This window comes from Silene latifolia, chromosome 11 (genome assembly GCF_048544455.1).
Source record: "Silene latifolia isolate original U9 population chromosome 11, ASM4854445v1, whole genome shotgun sequence".
NCBI lineage: Eukaryota > Viridiplantae > Streptophyta > Magnoliopsida > Caryophyllales > Caryophyllaceae > Silene > Silene latifolia.
Window position 1 is genome coordinate 2,477,561 of NC_133536.1, and position 24,790 is coordinate 2,502,350.

Genomic DNA, 24,790 nt, shown 5'->3' on the forward strand with positions numbered 1-24,790 from the left:
TCATGTTAAAAGTGCTTTAGATCGAGTGCAAAATACAAATGATGATCTTCTTGTTTAAATTGAAACTCGAAAAATTTGAACAAATCCATGTAATGATGATGATGCAAGCTGTTGCATCCGAGTCTATGAAGGAAATTGAGACTCTCACAAAACATGTGTCTTCACTAACTAAAGAACGTGACTCTCTGTTAGCTGACCTCACCTTGTGCAAAAGAGATAACAAACAACTTGAGCAAATTGGCTTATTGCTTAGTGATGAAGTGAGACATGCTAAACATGCGTTCGACAAAGTAGGTCAACTAAATCTTAATCATCTTGCTAAAACTGACAAACTAACCAAAGAGCTAGATGAGGCTAAGATGTTCTATTTGAAATGGGAAGGAAGTCAGAATGTCTTGGAGTTTCTTTTAAAACAATCTCAAGAATATAAAAACCGTGCAAAAAATGCTGGACTAGGTTTCAAATGCATGAGTTCTACGCTTTGTTGCACTTGAAACCAAGACCCAAGCGTAATCGATTTTCGAAGAAGAAAGTATGCTGGCCTTCCCGAGTACATTATCCGCAATTCTGTGGTAAAACTGGTCATGAGTTTAATGGTTGTGAAAAGAGAGTCCTTGACCTAGAAAGAAGTACCAAAGTGGCTAAACATGGTTGGATTAAGAAGAAAGAAGTCAAAAAGGTTGTTGTCAAGAAGGAGCCCAAACTTGTTTGGGTTCCTAAACTAACTGTTTGATTTCTTATAGGCATTAGCGAAAGGGAGCAGCAATTGGTACTTAGACAGTGGATGCTCTCGTCACATGACGGGAGATGAAAACCAATTCCTTTCGCTAGAAGCCTACGATGGTGGCATGGTGACTTTTGGTGACAACAAACGAGGTGAAATCATTGGTATTGGAAAAGTTGGTAAGTCAAAGTCACTATGTGTCGACAAAGTGTTGCTTGTCAAAGGTTTGAAACACAATCTTCTAAGCATATCACAATTGTGTGATCGAGGTAACATCGTTGAATTTCTTGCTAGTGAATGTAGAATAATTGATGGAAAAACTAGAGAACTCATTCTTGAAGGTGAACGTGTCAAAGATGTTTACATGACTAACTTACACTCATTGTCAAGTCAAACACTATCATGTATGAGTGTCCAAAAGAATGACCCTTGGCTTTGGCATAAACGACTTGGTCATGTGAATGCTAAAACACTTAACACTCTTAAGAAGCTTGATCTAGTTTATGGCATTCCTAACATCAAATTTGAATTCAAATCACTTTGTGACGATTGTGTTAAAGGTAAACAAGTAAAATGCTCTTTTAAATCCAAAAAGATTGTTAGCACTTCCTTACCTCTTGAGCTCATTCATATTGACTTATGTGGACCTATGCGTATTGTCAGTAAAGGTGGAAGTCGCTATATATGTGTCATTGTTGATGATTATACAAGATTTGTTTGGCTTCTCTTCTTAAGTTCTAAAGACCAAACTTTTGATGAATTCTTAATTTGGGTTAAAAAGATCCAAAACAAATTTGGTTATAAACTTGTCTCCTTGAGATCCGACCATGGAAACGAATTTGAGAATTTATCATTTGAGTCCTATTGCAATGAGTACGGTATTAGCCATAATTTTTCGGCCGCAAGAACCCCTCAACAAAATGGGGTTGTGGAACGAATGAACCGAACTCTGGAAAATATGGCTAGGACAATGCTCATTAGCTCTAAAGTGCCAAGAAACTTTTGGGCCGAGGCCGTTAACACATCTTGTTATATCTACAATCGAGTCATGATTAGAAAAATCATTAACAAAACTCCTTATGAAATACTACGAGGAAGAAAACCTAACATCTCCCATCTAAAGTGCTTTGGTAGTAAATGCTTTGTACATAATAATGGAAAAGACAACCTAGGCAAATTTGATGCTCGTAGTGATGAAGGTGTTTTTGTTGGTTATTCCGACCATAGTAAAGCTTACAAAGTTTATAACAAGAGAACCATGAAAATGGAAGAAAGCGTTCATGTAATATTTGACGAATCTAGTCTCTTTATTTCAAACACTCAGGTTAATGATGAAGATGATGTGGATGATTTCGAAATTGGAATGATACGTCATGACATGGATCTAGTCGTGGAAGAAGCCGAGCAACAGTTGGAGCCACTGTTGCTTGATGAGGCTGGCCAAAATTCAGGGGTAACTAACCCTCCCTCATCTCAAAATGAAGCCAGCTCATCCAGGGGGAATGAGGAGTGCAGTGAACCAACCACTAACCAAATTGAAAACAATCCACAAACACCCTCACACAATATTCCCCATGCAATGATCCACCAAAAAGCTGTTGCATCAGAACCAACCGAAACAAATGAGGCCTCTAACACCCTTGTTCCAAAGAAATGGAAGCATCAAGGTTCCCATCCTCTATCAAATTTAACCAGTGACCTTACCTCTGGAATCAAAACCAGATATTCTCTCCAAAATCACTGTGCTTTCGAAGCATTCATATCACAAATTGAACCTACAAATATCACAATGGCCTTATCCGATGAATATTGGGTCACGACTATGCAAGAAGAATTGGAGCAATTTGAGAGAAACAAGGTATGGCATCTGGTCCCTAGACCATCTCAACGTACTGTAATTGGTACGAGATGGGTCTATCGCAATAAGCTTGATGATGTTGGAGAAATCGTAAGGAATAAAGCTAGACTAGTGGTACAAGGGTTTAATCAACAAGAAGGGATTGATTACGATGGAACCTTTGCACCGGTAGCTAGGCTTGAGGCCATACGTATGCTCATAGCTTTTGCATCTCATGTTGGCATAAAACTTTTTCAAATGGATGTTAAAACCGCTTTCTTAAATGGCTATCTTGAAGAAGAAGTTTTTGTCGAACAACCTCCGGGCTTTATAAACAATGAGTTCCCTAATCACGTATTTAAGCTTGACAAAGCACTTTATGGTTTAAAACAGGCTTCTCGAGCCTGGTATGATAGGCTTTCCAAATTCCTATTAGAAAATGGCTTTATACGTGGTTCGGTTGATAAGACATTGTTTATCAAGTCACAGTCAGAGGAACTGTTGCTTGTGCAAGTTTATGTTGATGACATTATTTTTGGTGCAACTAACAACATTCTTTATAAGTACTTTTCGGATCTTATGACCTCTGAATTTGAAATGAGCATGATGGGAGAACTTGGCTTTTTCCTTGGTCTTCAAATTAAGCAAGATGAAAAAGGCACCATGATCCACCAACAAAAGTACTTAAAGGAAATGATAAGTAAGTTTGGGTTAACTAGCTCGAATCCTATGCCTACACCTATGATTGCCAAACTTAATCTTGACAAAGATGAAAATGGTAAGAGTGTTAGTGAAAGGGTATATCGAGGTATGATCGGTTCATTGCTTTATTTAACCGCTAGTCGACCCGACACACAATTTAGTGTGTGTGTGTGTGCTCATTTCCAATCAAATCCTAAAGAATCACACTTCAAAGCCGTCAAACGAATTTTTAGGTATTTGATTGGAACGCAAGGTTTATACCTTTGGTACCCAACTCATTATGACATTGATCTTGTAGGATTTTCGGATGCGGATTATGCCGGGAGCTCGTTGGATAGAAAAAGCACCTCGGGTATTGCCACCTTCTTAGGACCGTGCCTTATCTCATGGGCATCCAAGAAGCAAAATACCGTTGCTCTATCCACGGCCGAAAGTGAGTATGTAAGTGCCGCTCTTTGTTGTGCTCAAATTCTTTGGGTACGACAACAATTGCGTGATTACGGTCTTATTTTCGAAACTACTCCTATATTTTGTGATAATACAAGTGCCATTAACATCTCGAAAAATCCAATACAACATTCTAGGACAAAGCACATTGACATAAGGCATCACTTTCTACGTGATCAAGTGGAAAAAGGAAATATATGTCTAACCTTTTGTAGAACGGAAAATCAAATTGTGGACATTTTTACAAAACCGTTAGAAAGGGAACAATTCGTAAAACTTCGGTTGGAAATTGGTTTGTTAGGCGACATGTGACATAAATTAAAATTATCTTTCCCATATGATTGACTAGAGATGAAATGATGTATATATGTTCTCAAGTTTAAAAATGTCTAAATTGCCATATAACAAGTGTACCGAAAAAGTTGCATTGGAACTCCACATTTTGCATTTGAATTATTTTGTATTGAGCTTTGCACTACTTTATGTCCCATCTAGCACATCCTTCACCAAGCCACCCCATATGCCATCATTACCCTCATTTAACACTCCACCTCAACCTTTAACCACTCCCTCCTTAACACTCCAACCGTCCACCAAACAAAACCTCCATGTAATAACCCCACTTTCCCATTTACCCACAACTCACTTCAAAATTCAAAATTCTCTCAACCTCTTTCATCTTCCAAAACCGTCAAAACCATCACCCACAAAATGGCTCCCAAAAAATCAACTAGAAGAGAACTTCAAAACCTTAGAAATACATTCAACCCCAAATATATTGCCCAACAAAAAATGGCCACTCAATCCGCTGCAAGTATTGAAAAATCTGACAAACCCACCCCGTCTCCTTCCAAACCGCCAACAGTCAAACCAACTGTTGCACGAAAGAAATCCATGGCTGTCAAAGGAAGAGGCCGTGGTAGAGGAGGCCGTGGTGGATTGAAACGAAGCCCACCAATCTCTTTGATGTTGGACTCAAATGTCGATGTTGATTCTGAGGAAGACGAGCCCACGCTCAAACAAATAGCAAGCAACATTCAAAAAGACAAAGAAATTGATGATGATGTGATTGTTGCTACTATTGTTGAAGAAGAAAAGGAAACCGAGGTTGTTGGTGATGTTGTTGAGGAGGAAAAAGAAAAAGAATCAGAAAAGGTGAATGAGAAAGATGTTGAAAAGAAAAATGAAATTGAAAAGAATGATGATAAGAAAGAAAAAATGAGTGAAAAAGATGAGGAAAAAGAGAAAGAGAGTGAACTCGAAAAAGAAAAGGGAACATTGAGTGAGAAAGATGCTGAAAAAATTGATTCCCCAAATCAAAATTCAGAAAAAGAAATCCTTCATGAGGAGGAGATCCTTCCAAACATTGAAACCACCAATGAACCCACCAATGAAGACACGGTAGCTGATGAATTTGACCCCCTTTCAACCGAAAAACCCAAAACAAAATCCCAAATCAAAATCACTGAACTATTTGGTGATGATGATGATATTATCACTGAAACCCCCATCAAATCAAAGGGAAAATCCAAGGCCGGTCTCAAAAGAAAGAAGGAATCAAAGCCGCAAACGGCTAAAAAGCCGAGGTACCAACGGAAGAAAGAGGTGGTCCTTCCAAAGGACGATGATGATGTTATTGAGGATAAAATTCCTCTCAATACATGCACGGAGTTGATGATCACCACTCACGATGAGGCATTCAAAAACGAGGTTCTTGCTCATCTCAACTCTCTCGACCTTCCGGATGACACTCTCAAGCTATGTCACGGCATGCTTGCATGTCGGAGTTGATTCAGTTCTATGCAACAGTCAAGGTTGATGTTGCATCAGGAAATCTCTCGGCATTCATAAACCAAAAACCCTTTGCCTTGACCATTGACCAACTTGCCTCTTACCTTGAGGTTGAAGCCGTGGGGCTTACTACCTTTCCTAAGACCACTTGGGGTGATATTGATGAAGCTATGGCTAGTGAGGTTATGAGAACCCTTCGACCCGACAATGATAGTGGCACCACCAACATATATGCCCATGAACTTCAAGCCCCCCATCGTTTCACCTTTAACCTTGTTCACCGAGCCATCTTACCAAGCAATAACAGTAGGGGACGATGTTCTCTCCTTGAGATGCTCCTTATTCACCACATTATCAAACGTCGTCCTATCAACCTTCCCCAACTAATCTTCCACCGTATCAATGAGATTGCCCCCGACCTCCAAAAAGGGAAATTTGACAAGAAAACCGTGATTCCATATGGAATGTGGTTGTCCATTGTCTTCATGAAACAGAAGGTAGTCATGAAAGGTAGCCCCGGCATCGAAAAACTCAGTGATGACATGACCATGGGTTTGCTCTCTCAAATGACTTTGGCCATCAACAATGGAAAATTGACCCGCAAGTTCTCGGGTAGGGGTAAAGCGTGCAACAAGCAGTTGGTTCAACTGTTGAAATGGGTGTTGTTCTCGGTAAGTTAGACAAGCTTATGAACATGGTGTCCAAATTGGTTGTGGACAATGAGACTCTTAAGGAAGATGTTCTTTGAGCTCAAAACCTTGAATGAAGATCTTATTGAGCGTGTGCAAGCTCTTGGTGGTCATGTGTCCGATGATGAATAAGGCATCCGTACCTACCCTTGCCCTCCTATCCTTTTGGCTCTTTGTTTTTAATTCTTATGCAAACTATGGGCTGTTTCTTTTCTCTTATTTTTGAACATTTGTCTTTGGTTTAATTATGTACTACTTGAACATGTTTATGTCCTTCTCTTGATGATGTCAAGAGGTGGAAGTAGTTAAATTATGTGTTTATGTGTTAACTAACAACTCTTCGGCTAACGTTCACCGTGAATTTGTCTTAGCTATGATGATTAGATGTTCTACTTAGGCCAAGCATGTTGACCCCCATTCACCTTGATCATGTTTAATTGATGTTCTTATTATTTGGTTCAAAGACCGACTCACCATGGGCTTAGGGGGAACTTCACACATATTTAAAACTTGCCATCATCAAAGGGGGAATTTGTTAGAACACACTTGGTTGATGATGCCAAGTTTCATTATGATTTAATTGTTTGCCTCTTAGTAAATGTTTAGCAAATTGAAGCATCCCATGATTGTTCAAAGAAGTTCAAGATGATCAAGATGAAGGACAAGTCAAGCATGCCCATAGTCTAGAACAAATGTTGTAAACGAGGTAGTTCAACATATTTCCTTTACGCATAAGTTATGGCAAAACCGTGCAACAGTTCCTGAGACTGTTGCACCATGGTTTCTGGTACTAACGAATGGAGAATTTTCGGGAAAATTTACAAGTGTTTGAAATTCCTTAAAAAGCCTTTATATGTTCAAGAGGAACATTATTTCAAAACTGAAGAACAAAAAGAACAAAAGAATATGCTTGCACAATAATTTAAAAGATGTCAATCCCATTTGTGCAAGTTGTCTTTCATGCTAAAAATGGGTCTTATGCTTTTTCCATTTGTGGCAAAATTGTGAGTTCCCATATTTTATGGGAAACACTCCTTCTCTTTGGAAAAACGCAGCCCCTTGAGCCTCTCAAACCTGATTGTTCTTTTATATTTTTTAAATGAAAATGCATGCTACTAACTTGTGGATATTAGATTAAAGTAGTGTTAAGAACCTTCTCTTACACACTACCTTTCTCTATAAATAGCCACTTCATTTTTCATTTATTGTAAGACTTTGAAAGAGCATTCATTGTAAACACTTTGCAAATCTTTTCAGCATTAAAAGCTTTGTTCTTCAATCATTTGCAAAACCGTTTTTGCTTTTTCAAAAGTCTTCAATTGTTTTTCAAAGTCAGTAAAATCTCCAAGTATCGGTTCGTTAATCTGTTGCATAAACGAATATGTTCAATGATTCTCGTGTTTAGGTCTTAATTGTAATCTCCATGTTCTTAAGTGAACCACTGAGATTCTGACTTTGTAAACCGTTGAGATAGAACCTTAAGTCTTGAAGCGGAGTAGCTTTGAGCAAGAGAAAGTCTTGAAGAGGAGTAGCTTTAAGCAATTGCAACCGGAGTAGGTTGGCGAGTTGTTTCATTGTAATGGTTTAGTTAAGTTTGAGTAAATTTCTAAACAAGCAATAAAATAACGGTTGGACGTAGGCTCCGGAGTAGGAGCTGAACCAATTTTTTAAACATCGTCTTGTTTGTTTAATTACTTTCACGTTCTCTTATCATTCTTCTTTTACACGTTAATCTCGCCCTCGGTCTTTGTGCAAGCGATCTCTCATCTTGTTGCATAGACTGCATCGCGTTGTGAACTTACAATTCATTAAGTTTCTCAAACTCGTATCAATAGATCTTACTTGTGTTAGTCATTAACCAAGTAAGAGAGAAAATTTTTAAAAGGTACACCTAATTCACCCCCTCCCCCTCTTAGGTGTTTATCGTTCTTAACTCATCAATATGATTATAAATAAGAGATATTATAATACTAATACGTAAACAAATCATTAGACATATAATGTAAACATTAAACGCTTATAACGTTTTTTTTCTTTATAAATAAGCTAATTACCCCGTTGCAACGCACGGGCATTCAAACTAGTATACTCATTATATTTGAGTAGTTCATTAAATTACTCCTATTTCACAAATTTTCATTTATGACGGCACTATTCCATGCCAAGTAAATCTGAAATTATTCTAAGTAAGCGTCTCTTACTACATTAATGGCACAATTATTGCACTTCGTTATAGTGACATGTAACTATGTAAGTATGCAACTCCCTTATTTTTATCATATGGTGTAATCGGCGTATTCTAACAACATAAATTCTCATGTGTAATGAGTATATATCCGTTACAACCTTGCGATAGATTAAGTATTATTCATGTGGATAGACACGACAAAAGCAGAATATCTAAGGAGTAGCAATCTGTTTTGTCTTATCTATTCACGTGAGTATTACTTGACCCGTCGTAAGCTTGTGACGGATATGTCCGTCACAAAAGAAACTTGTTCTTATAACGATACCAATTATTGTTTGGAACTGTCTTAATTAAGACGGTTTTTACACCGACTAAAATAAAAGTAGCAATAAAATGAGGTGGCGAGAAGTTATAAGTTGAAATAATTGAAGTAAGACTAACTAGAACAACAATAGAAGTAAAAAGAAAAAAAGTGTTCATATCGGATCAAAGTGACCTAGCTCGAAATAACTTGAAATGATTTATTTAAGGCAAATTTAGTAACCACAAATGATCTAATCTGATAATGATCCAACAATTGCTGTTAACCCAAAACAATCTGACCCGAAGTAACCTGGTTCGACCATGTGCAAGCAAGGTCTTATAATTAGTACTATTAGTTAATAGGATATAAAAATTAGTCTCAACCATCATCTTAAGCCTTTGGTTGAGATAATTCATCTATCATGGTATAGACCCCGTGCTACAGCACAATAACTAACTCATTATGTTAAGCCTTTGGTTGAGCTCAAATCGGCTCGGTTACATCCCTAGTGACGCCTAATAACTAACTCATTATGTTAAAACTAGTATAGACCCCGTGCTACAACACAGTAATTGTTAGATGTAATTGTTAGATATGTTTGCATTTAGAGTATTAGTTTCAAGTCATTTTCAGTTTTTTGGAGATCATATTGATAAAATTTTACTATTAAAATAAATACAATAGAAAAGTCGACACTTTTAATCCGAATAAATTAATAAATTTACTTGAATTATTTTGTCAACTTTATTCAGAAAATAAATATTATATTATTATATTCACTAAAGGCATAAATCTAGTTATATCATCGGATCAAATATGTTATAACTGATGAAAGATGATAATTATGGAGATGATTGCATAATAATTTTAGTGCGTAATTATGGAGATTGTGTAATAATACCCTAAATTATCCCCTAAGTGGGATGTTCGTTTAACTACAATTTAGTGGGTTGTTATCCATTCTCATTCTCATTCTCATTAATAGGCCCATATTATTCTCTTTGTAGTAGGGGATGAGCATAATTGTCTTAAACATAAAAGGAGTCAAATTTCAGGTCCAAATTTTAGCCAGCCCACCCAAAGTAATTAAAGAGGATTTTTTTTTTGAGATTTTATACATAAAAGTAGTGATTAATTTAGGGAAAAAAATTTAGTAACAATCGCATTAACTTTTAATGACTATAAGCGCATTAACACCCTTCCCGTCTGTCATCTGAAGATCATTTATCGAAATGCCAACGGTTTCATCCTTCGACTTGAAGATTAAACCCGGCCCTGTGTTTGCCATTTTATAACCGCTAGTGACATGGTTTGGGTAAACTACGTAGCTGGGTGACAAGTTTGTTATAAAATGATATGGCAGACAGGTGGACCGGGTTTATTCCCTTCAATAGTCTGAAAATGTGGAAAAATAATCTGGTGATTGGGGTCGAAAATGGTGGTCCAATTGAAAGGATACTCCCAAGGTTTTTTATGTGTGTGTTTGAAACAAAAGTTAACCCTAATTTTTATTATTTTTTGTTAAGAATAAAAAATTTCTAAAATTTTTTTATTAGTTTTAAGCGGTTTTCAGGATGGAACAACAATCGTATTTTTACTTTAACTTAGTACAAGTATGTTGAACACCGTATCCTTGTTGCAGAAGCTCTCGCTCTAAAAGAAGGTATTTTAGCAGCTAAATATTTAGGAATCCCAAAATTAATTGTGGAAGGTGATAATCTATGTGTTATTAACTCAATTCGAAGTACATGGCAAATTCCTTGGGAAATTTCTATTATTATCAAGGATGTGAAATTAGACCTTCATTTTTTCGATGAAGTGATAATTAAACATTCTTTAAATGAAGCCAACAAGTTTTTTTGACTTTATCGCTTCTATTGGACATTCACGTCCAACTCTTTCGAGGTGGTTTGATGGCGGTGTGGCTTCAACTTACCTCCTCATTCGAAAGGATGAGATAGGTTAGTCTACCCAGAGGATCGTTTAGTTTTCTTTCCAATCAAAAAAAAAAAAAAAAAAATGTTGAACACCGTATTAAAACACTTGATAAAAACACACAATAATAATAAGTAGTACTCCAATAAGAGTTTTATTCAAGCCACGATAAAAAAAAAAAAAAAAAAAAAAAAAAAAAAAAAAAAAAAAAAACGAGAAGACACACGCAAGTAAAAAAAGGACAAAAGTCAAATAGAAAACAAAGTCCATAAACGAAAAGTACAAAAGAACACAAGACACAGAGGCAGAGGCAGAGGCAGGACACAAATGAACGCATTCAGCATTCAACAACCACTGCTGAGCCAATCGTCGGGCAGACAATTCATGGGTATTGGCCAACCTGGTGTCTTGCAAACACAAGATCCGCAACACTCATCGTCGTTTACACACATAGTACCCGGATCCTTACAGGTAAGGGGTCGGATATACGCATCCTCAATCATTATGTTTGAGAGAGGATAATTAAATTGGCGAGTAGCAATCACTGGTTCGAGTGTGGTGATTGCTAACACCACAATCGCCAACAACGCCACCATATTAACCACCTTCATATTCTTGGAATTTCTAGGATTTTTTTCTCAAGTTTAATTTGATTAATTGATGGTTTTTTTGTGTGTTGTATATTCCAAGTTTGAGACCCTTTTATAGCCATAGCAAGTCACTAATGCAACTTAAATGAATCACGTGTATTTTTTGTGTGTTGTATATTCTAATTATTTTATATACAATTAATTAGTCTTGCTATAGACGGGACCGGTCGACCAAAGTACGTTGCTATCTTCAATTAATGGCTGACGTCGACGCAACGCATCGAGGACAAGAGAACTGGGGCCTTAGAAAGGAGTAATCACTAATTAGCCATGTACGACTAGATACAATACCACATATTGTAAAAAGTACATTATCATCAAACTCCACAATTTTTTCTCTAAATTGTAGTTCTCGAAAAGACGAGTAGTTTTAAAAAAAGGATCGTCATTTTGCGACTTGTAAATACGAGTTATGGTTACTTAAAGTTTTTTTGAATTGAAAAAATAAGTATTTCGTGCAAAATGACAAAGTTATTGAAAGACTAATTACAAGTTAATTGAAAAAGAGTAGGAATACTATAAAATAAGGTACCAATAAAATAAGTATGGTAATTATGAAACATGTAGTAAATGAGAGGGGTGCTACCAACCTTCTCTTTCCGACCTTCTCTCCAACCTTCCCCTTCGACCTCTCACAACTAATTAAATTAATATATATCGGGTAGGGTCACAATACGAGAAAAAGGAACATACATCGGATGTATTACCTCCAACTGTTTTATTTTTTGAGCATATATGTAATTTTTTTGAGCTTATTACCTAAAACTTTATTTGTTTTTTAGCATACGTGTATTTTTTTGAGCATAATAAAGTTTATAAGTTAAATTTTAATATTTTTTCCGTCAAAACTCAAATTTAATTAAACTTATATACGAAGTATAATGTTTTTGAGTTTTATTGTAATTTTTTAGAGCTGATTGTTTAAGTGAATAAACTCAGAAATTTTAAAACAAAACTCAAAAACTTTTTTATAATGTTCAAAAACTATAGAATTGGAGGTAGTACATCAGATGTATAATCCTCTTACTGGTCACAATACAAGTAGAAGAAGCAAAATAAACGATATTTTAATCAGTTGTGAGAGGAGAAGATAGAAGAGAAGGTAGATAGTATTTCTCAGTAAATGAAGGAGATATTTTGAAACACACTCAATGATAAAACGGATACGAAAAAGTACATAAATGAGTACGACAAAAGTAGTCTTTCAATAACTTAGTAAGAGATCGTCTCTCCAAAGTTTTATGTTCATCATACTCCTTATGTCTCATTCATTTATCAGAAGGTTTCCCTTCAGACGGCCCATTTACGTCTGAAGTCTTCAGACGAAAATGACAAGTCTAAAATGAGAATTAATGTTCATTTATATACGTTTTTAACTGTTTAGAGATATTTTAATTAAAAGTAAATAAATAATTTAGACGGAAAAAATAAATCATAAGCAAGTTGGCGTCCGGAGTACGTTGCTATCTTGGATTATTGGCTAACGTGGAGGCAGTGAAACAAGAACAAAAGGACGGGGGCCTAAAAAGGTAGTAATTGCTAATCGGCAGTGTACGACTAGACCCAATACCACATATTATAAAACGTGCATTATCGTCAAATATCCTGTAAATTTGTAATACAACACAATACCACTCCCATTATAATTGGTACTAGTTTTAAACCTGTGCAAAATAATGCACGGATCTAGTGCTTAAATATGTTATCTACTATTAAATGCTATGAGAAATTTGATTATCGCTATAATAAGATAAATAAACATATAAATGAACGTGACTAAATGTCCATTGTCGTGACAATATAAATAGTTTAGAATTGTAGATTCTACGTACATATAATATATTCACTCGGCTCTGGTCAATAGTTATCATTTTTAATCTTTAGGTGTATCAATCAATACCTATCATTTCCATTTACAGTAATATTGTCTTGTAAATTGTCCGTGTGTAAGTGGTAGATTTATGATACAATATTATTATTAAAATCCTTACTCTGACATCTTGCTGGTCTTTGTGCGGAATTCAATTCATAACTAATGAGTAGGACGGAGGGAGTAAGTTATTTTTAATCTCTATAATTCGATGCATATCATGTTAGAAAATGCATAAGTAATCTAAAACATTCTATACATTACAGGTTACGCTCGCCTATAATTATATCATATTTTCTAACCTCGTCAAAACTTAATTATTGAAAACTTAATTATTGCATAATTATGTCTTAAAACGACCCAATAAATAAGGGTGTTCATTCGACGGTCCGGACCAAACACCGGACCGGACCTTGTATTTTGGTCTGGACCAGACCGAACCATACTTTATTTGGTCCGGTCCACCTTTTTACGTTAGTTTGGTTTTTGGTCCGGTCCTGGACCAAACCGAATGGACCGCAGACCGGACCGTGGACCAAACTTATGTAACGAAAATCATTTTTTTTTTTTTTTGACAGCCGTAAAAAGAGAGTTTTACATAGAGCACCTAGGACTCGATAGGTCCAGTGCCAATCCTACATTATTGATACAAGGACTTAAACTTAAACTAGGAGTGGGGGAACATAAAACACGAGGTTTCGTCAAAGAGTTGTTGGAGTAGCACATTGAGGATGTCGTTTCTTTTCTTTTCTTCGGTAATTGAGCTTTAGGAAAGTACCTGCAACAAGACACACTCACGTCACGTGAACGTGAACGTGGAAATTTACCTGGGTAGATATAAACATTGCATCTTGGAGATTCTTTACTTCGGCTTTGAATTCTTGTTAATTGTCTTCTAGCATGAAGCACTTTAGCAACCTTCGACTTCGATGATGTGAAGATGAAATATTGAGCCTAATAGAGTCCATATGTCATGGGATAATAAATGACAAACTTGGTTACGCGTCCAAGTCATCATTTAATGCCTAAAACTGAGTTTAATTGACGAAAAATAAAGTTTAGGGGTGCACTTAGTGATAATGACAACAATTAGGGGTATCATGTATGTTTTAAAAAGCGTAGTGGTACCACGTAGAAAGTCGAAAAGTTGAGGGGTACCATATAGAATATCCCTAAATCATAACAAGTCTCTTAAATGACTTATGTAGGACTCTTAAATGACCAATGTAGGACATTTGCAATGGATCTTATCGTACTAGCCAGTGAAGTAATTCAAATAAAAACACCATCTCTTCCTCCTCAGCAATGAGCATCACCAAACGGGTCGTAAAATGGGGAACCAAATTCGCAGAACTCAAATCCAAACCCGTCTGTTGTTTCTGGTTACCACTTAAATCACGATCCGCCCCATCAGTTTCTTTGGTGTCTGGCTAGCCTTCCTGGGCTGCACTGGAAGGTTTTACTGCCTGTAGAGTGCCGCCGTCTTGTCCTTGAACAGATCCAAGATCAGACTTATGATCAGTCATCTTCTGCTGAAAAACTGAATTAAGGTTAACCCTCTTTAATCTAAGTAGCACAAGTGTTTCAATCAATTCAATGAGCCACTTTCCTTTATTTCTATCCTTGTTCGTTGCTCGGACTCTTCAATTACCTCACGTACCCGTGTCGGACACTCGACACTCGGACACTTCATTTCAGACCAAAAACATGAATCTTTTTCATAAAATAGACGAATCCAAAACTTGGACACGCACCCGTGTCGGATACTTCTAACCGAGTCCGAGCAACATAGCTAGTTGTTCTAACAATCTAACCAAAGAAAAGTATTTGCCCCATTGGAAACGGATATAAATGTCAAAAAAAAAAAAATCAACTAAAAATCTTACCCAGATACTCCATACCTACCTAAAATGAAACTGAAATCAAGGATATTCACCTCATTATTTGGCTCAATCTGACTCTGTGATAATGTGATAGGTATCCTAAAGAAGAGAGCAAGGGTGAACCAACAATGAAATTGCAGATTATCATGTTAGATCAGTCCAGTTTACAGAAGGCAAATCCATCAGACAACAATTCAATAATGTTCATATCAGGGTTACCTAATTCGCTCCCCCGAATTGCGAATTAATTCGTTCATTCGCAATTCGTTTTCATCTTAATTCGTCCCAATTCGCTTTTAGTTCGCTGAGATGAGCGAATTATATGATTATGCTAAAAACCAAAAAAAATCAGGAAAAATAATTTAGTAGTACTTGATCTGTTTCTGTTATTTGATCAGTTTTCGTTATTTAGGTACTTTGGAGACTTGTTTAAAGTAATTTTATCAAGAATAAGTATTTTGCTAAAATAATTTTCGTATTTTATTCATTTTGTAGAGTAGGCGAATTGATTCGAATTAGCGAATTATGATTTCCTTTTGCGAATTGGATTCGACGAATTACCGAATTGTAAAATAATGTAATTCGCCTTCGCTAAATTGAGCGAATCGCAAATTAGAATTAAGAAAGCGAATTGAACGAATTGCGAATCCGGTAACCCTGGTTCATATGAAGCATGATGGTGAAAGAATCTTAAGGAGTGCATACAGAATCAAAATGTATAACAGCATACATACATGATGCTAGTATGTAAACCTCTTCTAATACTGCAAGTCAGCTTAAAACATACATCCACACGCCACAGCATGAGATAAGGTGGTATGCTAAGGAAATGAATTTGGTGGGATACATACCTGTGATAACTGATAAGTAGTATAGTATTCATCCTGCTGGCTGCTGCAGACCATTTAAACTGCGTCTGCCATTCATTGATTAATATTTATTGCTCCAAAGGAATCACTAGAAAGCTTTTAACAAAACTGAGACTATAAAATATTCTGTAGAAGAAGTGATACAGTGATCTAGCCATCTAGGTAAACAGACAGCAACGTACCACAACAAACTGTTGGTCATAAATGATTTGGGTTTGGCCAACATGGATGATGATACAAAACCCTGAAGCCTAATCACCAAAAATTTCCGCAAGAGCAAAACCCGTCATGGAAATGGTGAAATCTCATAGTATCCCTTACAACAATATCCCTCTTAGTAATTTTGGAAGCGCCACACATAAAAACATGGCAATCCTCGCAAATTCTAAGATTCTTCATAATCCTAATGGTATGATCAGATTCAGTCGTCAGCAATTCGAAACCCAAAGCTAACTTCTCACTGTGAGGCATTAGTATTTCCCTCTTATCCTCATCGCTAATATCATAGCTCACTGACGCCAAGTTTGTCTGGTATCCATGACGTTCCAACTTATATACAAGATCCTCCAAAACATGTCTTATCTCATTCGATCGAGGATGAATCAAGTCTCCAGCAAAGAATTCATTAACATGCCCTTTCTTTCCGTCTACCCAACTACACGCGGGAAACTTCTTCCCACCCTTGTCCTTAATTAGGTTCTGTACCTTTACGGCTTTATCCCATTCCCCAGCGGATGCAAGTATATTAAAGAGCAAGATATAATTTCCCATACCATTAGGCTCTAATTCAAATAAATGTCCGGCTGCAATCACAGCAATGTCGGGATTATTATGGATGTTACAAGCTCCAAGCAACGCGCCCCACACACCACCATGAGGATGTGGTGATTCTAGTGAATTCGCAAGGGTTAAAGCCTCTTCCAAGTGACCAGACCGTCCAAGAAGATCAACCATACATGTATAGTGATCAGCAGTTGGAGAAACTCCGTAAGTTTCTTCCATGGCGCCAAACAATCTACGACCTTCTTCAACCATCCCGGCATGGCTACATGCCGTAAGCACCCCAACAAAGGTAACATGATTCGGCCTTATATCAGTCCTCTCGTCCATGTCATAGAACAATTGCATTGCTGCATTAGCGCGACCATTAACCGCAAACCCTAATATCATTGAACTGTAAGTATACACATTCCTTTCCTTCATCAACCTAAACACCTCAAAAGCATCATCCACCTTCCCACACTTGGAATACATATCCACTAAACCCGACCCAATAACAACATTCGTCTCAGGCCCACTTCCCAACCTCTCAGCAATCCCCCGAATACATGTCACATACTTTGTCGTCCCCAGCTGCGCACACGCAGAAATAACACTAGCCAAAGTGTACTCATCAACCTCAACCTCAAACCCAACACCATCAGGAGTCAGCATCATCTCAAACAACTCCAAACACTCGTTAGGCCGCGCATTCTGCGCATAACCGGTAATCATACACCCCCAAATAAACCCATCCTTACCACCACCCAACCCATCAAACAACTCCCTAGCACACTCCATATCCCCAACCCCGGCATACCCAACAATCAAAGACGTCCACGTAACAACATCTCTCACAGACATTTCATCAAACACCTTCCGTGCACAACCCAACTCCCCACATTTCACATACATATCAACCAAACTATTCCCAGCATTTAAAAATAAAGTCGACCGTAACCCTAACCCACCAAACTTAACCAAGTGACCATGCACCTGCCACCCTAACTCCGTGTCCCGTGTCATCGTACACCCTTTTAACAACGCGCAAAATGTAAACGAATTCGGGGAGATGCAATTCCGTCTCATAGAGTTGTACCAATATACGGAGTCGGGAATGCGGTGTTGGAGTACATGAGCACGAATCATGGCGGCCCAGAGGAAGGAGTCGGGGTTGTGGGTGTTGCGGAAAATGGCGAAAGGGTAAGAGGAGTGAATGTTGAGACGGGTGAGAGTGCGGATGAGTTTGGTGAGAATGTAGGAATTTTGGTGGAAGCCATGGATGTATATGTGAGTATGGATTTGTTTAAGGTTGGTGATGTTGGTGCATTGGGTGAGTAGAGTGATTATGCGTTGTTGTTGTTGTTGTTGTTGTTGTTGGTTGTAGGTTGGAGTTTGGGAGGTGAGTTTGCGGAATAGATGGGGTGGTACCACCGCCACTGCCACCCTTGTTGGTCGCATCGCCGATTACATGTCGTCGAAGAGGCTTAGCGCCGAGATACGTTCCTGGCTGTTGTTGTAGCTTTTGTGCATTTGAGAAGCCTGCGTAGAGGTAGACTTTGTAAACTGAGTCAACCTAGTCGGGTTATTTGGGTTCCAATTATCAATTTATTTAGGGTAATTGTTAGAATAGCATAGAATATACTTCTTCCATTCAACTTCACTCTACCATATTAGTTTTTGCACACTATTAACAAATAAACCTTCAATTGTAATTTTCTCTCAATACATAAGTAAAAATATAATCAAGTGGGATCTTGTTTGATTCGTCTTTACGAGTACATTAAAAATATCTAACTTTTATAATTTTTGCAAATACGTAGCTAACGATATTTAACGCGTAAAATACGCGTTGGCAAACGTGAAAAAGCAAAGTGGTAGAGTGGAGTTGAATGGAGGAAGTATTATGTAAATAAGTACTCCCTCCGATCCAGACAGAGGTAAACATAAGTAAAAAGTGGTTATTTAAGAAAATGTGGAAATGTGAGGGGTAAAGTAGGAAATATTCATTGGGGTCACATGGACTTAGGTGGATTAAATAAGTAAAAAAGGACCGACACAGTTCAAGTAGAAAACAAATTCCATAAAAAACTACAAGACACACAGACCGCCATAGATTCAGCATTCAGCATTCAGCATTCAGTTTGGAAGTAACGGGTCACACAAATCGGGAGTAAGTCATAATCTGCGGCCTCGCATCTACAAGATCCGCAACATTCATCGTCGTTTGCACACTCACTATGTTTTGGTAAAAATTTACCGACTATGAATTACTTATGTGAGTGATAGTGATTATCCTTAATGCCAATATTTGATTATAAATTATCGAATGAATAGGTGATGAAGTAAAGAAGGAGAAGGTAGACAAAAAATATGACACGAGAGATTTTTGGTGACGCGGAAAACCCGGTATGGGAACAACCGCGGGGGGAGTCGGAATCCCGCCAATTTTGCACTATAATCGACGTATCAAACGCCCAAGTAAGGAAATACAATTTTTATGTAACTAAATAATTGTTGCCAATTGCTGATGAATTCTTTTGAGTAATGTGTTGCTTGATCAACTGGTGAATGCCTTTGTACGTTGCTTTACCCTCGCTTTTATAGCTGTTCAAGACGAAATCTAGGGTTTGAAAGTCTCCTCTGCTTCTGTTGCGGAATATCAGGTCAACATGCTGCAAAGTAGGGGTTTGTTAATTGACTGGGTCTTTTACTCTTTCTCGCGCGTGGGCTTCTTTCCTTTGGGCCAAATTGTGTTTGTACTTTATTTAATCCAGCGGTCCAAAATTTGTCACCTCAGTGATCCATCTGTCTTTCCCTTTACCAATCGTTGTGTGCCACGTTATCCTTGACTTGTCTCCCTTTTCCTCAGTAAAGCGGTGCCACGTGCAAAGGATAAAATTCAATTTTTATCCCTAACAATTGCCCCCAAATTTCCGTCTCAAATACTTTTTAGGCGGGAATTTCAGCTGCGATGCGGAAAACTGATGAAGTTCTAGCAGTTACCTTGGCTTCTTCAACTTCCTCCACTTAATGTCTCTCAACCGCCCACTAATTCCCACTTGCCCTCAAACTCTCCTTTATTTAACTCCCTCGGTATCCTCCCTCCCTCTATTTTTTCACCTTCCCATCACTATCAATCATCTTCATCTTCTTTTCTCCTAAACCCACCTTTCTGCCGGCCGCTATTCTTCAGGTATTTTATTTCCCACTCGTTTTTTCATTTCTTTGCACATAATGTCGCAAAAATCCGTTTCTTCGACCTCGGATCTGGTGATGCCGTCTGATGACTTTCTCTCCGGCGGCGTCCTTTCCGACAAACACTCTTGTGATTCCGATTTTACTTCTGAGGATCTTGATCACATCAAGAAAACCTTTGGTTTTTCTGATGATGTGGTGTTCCACATTCCGACTCCTGGTCAGAAGGCAGACTCAGTGAGGGTAGGGTGGATTTGCTTGTATGAGTATGCCTTTCGTTTGGGTCTGCGATTTCCTTTCCCCCCCTTGGTTCAAGAGTATCTAAACTTGAATCAGTTGGCTATTTGCCAAGTGGCCCCATACACTTGGCGGATCTTGCTTGCGATTGATGCCATGAATAACCGTTTTGGTTACGAGATTGGTCTTCCGGACCTTGCACACTTGTTCTCGGTTAGGTCCCTTGCTCGGGGTCAAGTGACCATTCGTGTTCGAGACGGGGAGAAGAATTGCATCATCTTCCCTGTGAAGCCGGATGACAGCAAGTGGTTCTCCCGCTTTATTTTCGTGAAAATTGACACCCTTCCTGCTCCGACTGACTATATTGTCAGTGTTTGGCGATCAACAGACGGTACTTGCATGCCTTTATTCTTGTACATTTTCCTTGATGCTCATATTTCCTTACTTGGTTTTTTGTGCAGGTTTGTGCCCCCTGCCCTTGTCTCCTGACAAAACTGCTTCCCTTTCCAAGTTGTTCAGTCCACCTCCAGAAAATAGGACTTTCCCCAACTTGGTCCAGGATTCTGCTGCTGTGGTGAAGAAAACATCTGCTGAGGAGAAAGATTCAATGTCGACTAGTGCGTTTGTTCTTCCTTCTTTGACTTGGCTTTGTTTCTGGATTCTTCGTGTATTTGGTTCTAACTTGATCTTTGCCGCTTCCAGATTCTGCAAAATCTAAGATTTCATTGCAAGATGTCCTGGCTCAGAGAGTGAAAGAGCAAGTTACGGCTGCCCCCAAGCCTGCTGAGAAGAGGAAGTCTACTCCTGCCCCTGGTTCTGGACCTCGTCCCAAAAGGAGATCTGCTGCTGCGGAGCGGACTCAGGAGCAGGTCCCTATTGAAGCTACACCTCTGGCTGTGAGGCCTCCATTGCCTGGGCACGGACTGTCTGCTTCTGGAGATGCTTTGACCTCCAAAGCTGTTCCTGGCTCGGGTCCAGCTAAGCCTGCGTCTGATGGGATTCCAACGCCTGTAACCATTCCTGCCTCTGGAGCTACTTCTGCTTCCGGGTCTGCTTCCGCTTCTAAAGCTGCTCCTGCTTCTGGGGCTTCTTCCGGCTCTAAATCTGCTCCGGGGGTTATTGTTTTTTCACTTCCGGATAACTTTGGTAAGAATAAGTCTACAAGTAGCTTGGACTTAATGAGCGGATGCTTCTTCCAGCTCCTAGGTGCGTTGGATAGCGCTCCTTTGTCGACTTGGTGGATCGTGCTCGAGCATTCTTTCGAGGTAAACAATCATTTTTTTTTTTTTTTTTTTTTTTTTTTTTTTTTTTTTTTGACACTTTGTTCTGGTCTACCAGTCCTTTCAGATGGCCCTGTATTTGCGGGAGAAGGTGTCTCTCCTGGTAGCAGAAAATGCGAAGCTTCGGAAGCTGGCGAAGGAGGCCAACGAGGATAGGCTGAAAACTCAGGCTGATCTAAACAAGTCCCAGGATTTGCTGTTGGAGGAGGCCACTCAGAAGCAGAATTTACAGAACAGTCTTTCTCTTGCTGAGGGGCGGATTTAGTCTTGAGAAGAAGATTGCCGATCTTTGAGAGGAAAGTCTGCGATCTTTGAGAAGGAGGTGCGATGCAAGAAAGAGGTGCGATGCTAAGGAGAAGGTCTGCGATCTTTGAAAGGCGCACTTCAGAGGTGGAGAAACGTGCTTCTGATGCAGAAACCCGTGTTGCCCAGATTCAGGAGGAGAGGGTTTCTGAGGTGCAGGAATTGAAAAGGACTCTGGTGGATGCTTTGTCTTATGCCGCTCTGGAAACAAAGATCGACTGTATAAAGATGTTCCAGAAGGGGGAGCATTTGGCCTGGGATTTAGGAGCTGAAGAGGGGAGGCTTGCTGCTACTTTTCCAGATGGTCTGAATCTGGACGTACTGTCTGGCTTGGTGGAGCCTGGTACTGTTTCTGCTGATGACCCAGGCGCTGAGGAAGAGGTGAATTCTCCTGCTCCTGACGCTCAGGCTGCTGCTCCTGAAGATGTGGTGCATATTAACGTAGATTAGTATTTTTCTGCATCTGAAAGACTTATGCTGTGCTTAGTTAGTTTTTGGCCCTACGGGGCATAACATCTTTGTTTTGAACAGTTTATGTACTTTTGGTCTGGCTCTGGTGCCAGACATGCTTTGCTTGTTGACTTAAGTATTTCCTACTGATTATCTTTTTGTGTCGTACCGTTTCTGGTGCTTTGATTTGTGCATGCACGTCGTTTGTTTGGCCATCGATAGATTCTTTGGCTAAGGGGTCTAGTATGCCCACTCGTCCAGAGGAGCCAGGCTTGCGTGGGTGCTAATGCATCGCGGGAGGCTGCTTGTCCCGGTTGTACGTGCTTAGCCACAGACACACGCCTTCTGTAGTGAATACAAGCTCTGCCAGATTAGTTTGCATTTTATTTTCTTGGCTTACTTGAAAATATTTCAAATTATTCACGGTGGTTTTGCAATTAAAGTTTGTTAGGATTTAAAATACGAACAAGGCTTTTAGATCCAGAAATGTTGGATTAGAAATAACGTTTTTAGATCCAGAAAACATTCAGACTCAGGAGATACTTAGACCCAGAGAAATATATATAAAAAATAGAAAAACATTTTAGAAGCAGGAAAATATCTTTTTAGGGCCAGAAGAATTTTTGGAGGCGTAAAAGTATTCAGAGACAGAAAAATGTTCAGAGCCAGAAAATATGTAAGGCAATATCTAGAACCTGGTCGGGTGTGATCACGGTAGGTGAGTACCGGTTGTTGACCTTCTTTGGTGACTTTAAATAAAATATTTTTTTAAGTGGGTGATATTCCAGGATCTGGGAACCATTTGCCCTTCCATAGTCATGAGTCGGTAGGCTCCATTTCCAACCGTGCTTTCTACTTGGTATGGCCCCCCTCCCGTTGTAGGCAAATTTCCCCTTCTTTGGTTCTTGGTATCTCGGAAGACTTTCCTTAGGACCAGATCTCCCACCTGCAGAGTTCTTACTTTTACGTTCTTGTTGTAGCTTTTAGCCACATGATCGTCGGTAGGAAGCCATCCCGATTTGGCGCGGTTACGAGTTCATCTATCGTGTCCAGTGCTTGCCATTTCCACCTGGTTCCGATCTTCGTGATGCATCCATATCGTGGGTTGGGACCCGACTTCGGATGGGATGATCGCTTCGCTCGAACACTAGGGTGAAAGGGGTTTGCCCGTTGCAACCTTTGGTGTGGTTCGTCACCCGAGAGAACCGGAGGTAGCTCTTCCGCCTATTTGCCCCCAATCTCTTCTAGTTTCTTTTTCAAGTTTTCTATGATAATCTTATTCTTTGGATTGACTTGTCCGTTGGACTGGGGTTCTGGGAGTAGATTTACGCAACGAGATGTTCCACCTAGCACAAAAAGCTTGAGTCTTATTTCCAATGAATTGGGACCCATTATCACATATAATTTGGATGGAATGCCAAACTGCATATGATATTGCGTTTAATGAAAGATATCACCGGGTTTTCGTAAACTGGGAGGATGATTCGCTTCTATCCATTTGGAAAAGTAATCCGTCATGGCGAGCATGTAGACTTTGTTTCATGGTGCTCTGGGTAATGGTCCTACAATATCCATTCCCATTTCATGAAAGGCCATGGTGAGATAACCTGGTGCGAGGCTCTGTTTGGTGGTGGCTAACATGGGCGTGTCTCTCGCAAGCGTCGCATTTTTTTGCGAATTCCATGGCATCTTTGCGCATTGTGGGCAGAAGTACCCCGCCTCGGTGCCTTGTTGGATGGGCTCCTGCCCCCGCATGGTTTCCACATTCTCCATTGTGGATAGCATGCAAAAGCGACTGAGACTCTTCCCGATCCGCACACGAGGTAGGGTCCAGCGTGGGACTTCTGAAAAGAACATTGTCGATTAGTAGGAATCTGGATGCTCTCATTTTAAAGCCCCTTACCTCCTTTTTATCTGCTGGTAGGACGTCATTCTGCAACCAGTCTAGGTAGGGTTTCCTCCATCTGTTGTACTTTCTTCTTTGGTCTTTGCACACTTTTTCTCGCTTCCTCTCTTTGAGATTTTAGTGTTCTTTGGCTCCAAAGACGTGGACAATTGATATTGTTGAAATAGTTCTGTCTTGAAGGTTGCCCCAGGGTGGCTAGTGCGTCTGCTTCTGCATTCTGCTCCCTGGGGATTTGCTTGATGTTGAATGAGACGAATTTGATTTTCAGCTCCTTTGCTATATCTAAATATGCCATCATCCTGGGGTCCCCTGGCTTCAGTGATCATTCACATGGTTAACTATAAGCTTAGAATCACCGCAAACACGAAGGTGTCGATTTTGAGATCGAGCGACGGACCAGGGATTAGTGCCTCGTATTCTGCTTCGTTGTTTGTGGCTTTGAATTCACATCGTACGGCCTGGACTATGAGGTCTCCTTGGGGTGATTTGAGGACCAGCCCTACTCCTGCTCCTTTGGCGTTTGAGGCTCCGTCCACATGTAACTCCCACACTTGTTCTCCTTTGTCTTCTTCCAGACTCAGGATATCCTGTTCGGCCTGGGTCTGGAGTGCTGGGCAGAAGTCAGACACAAAGTCTGCCAGAGCCTGTGACTTTATGGCCGTACGTGGTTCAAATTTCAGATCGTACCCGCTCAAATGTACGGACCATTTAGCCATTCGTCCTGACAATTCTGGTTTTCTCATGATAGTTTTAAGGGGATAATTAGTT

General features: G+C 39.3%; 1 protein-coding gene across 1 annotated transcript; it reads right to left on the minus strand.

Annotated features, from left to right (window-relative positions):
* Positions 1-15,988: 15,988 nt before the first annotated feature.
* Positions 15,989-18,168, minus strand: LOC141610620 (pentatricopeptide repeat-containing protein At5g44230-like). The gene has a single exon (XM_074428796.1). It carries the CDS (start codon positions 18,107-18,109, stop codon positions 16,145-16,147), a length of 1,965 nt encoding a protein of 654 aa, XP_074284897.1. The 5' UTR covers positions 18,110-18,168; the 3' UTR covers positions 15,989-16,144.
* Positions 18,169-24,790: the final 6,622 nt, after the last annotated feature.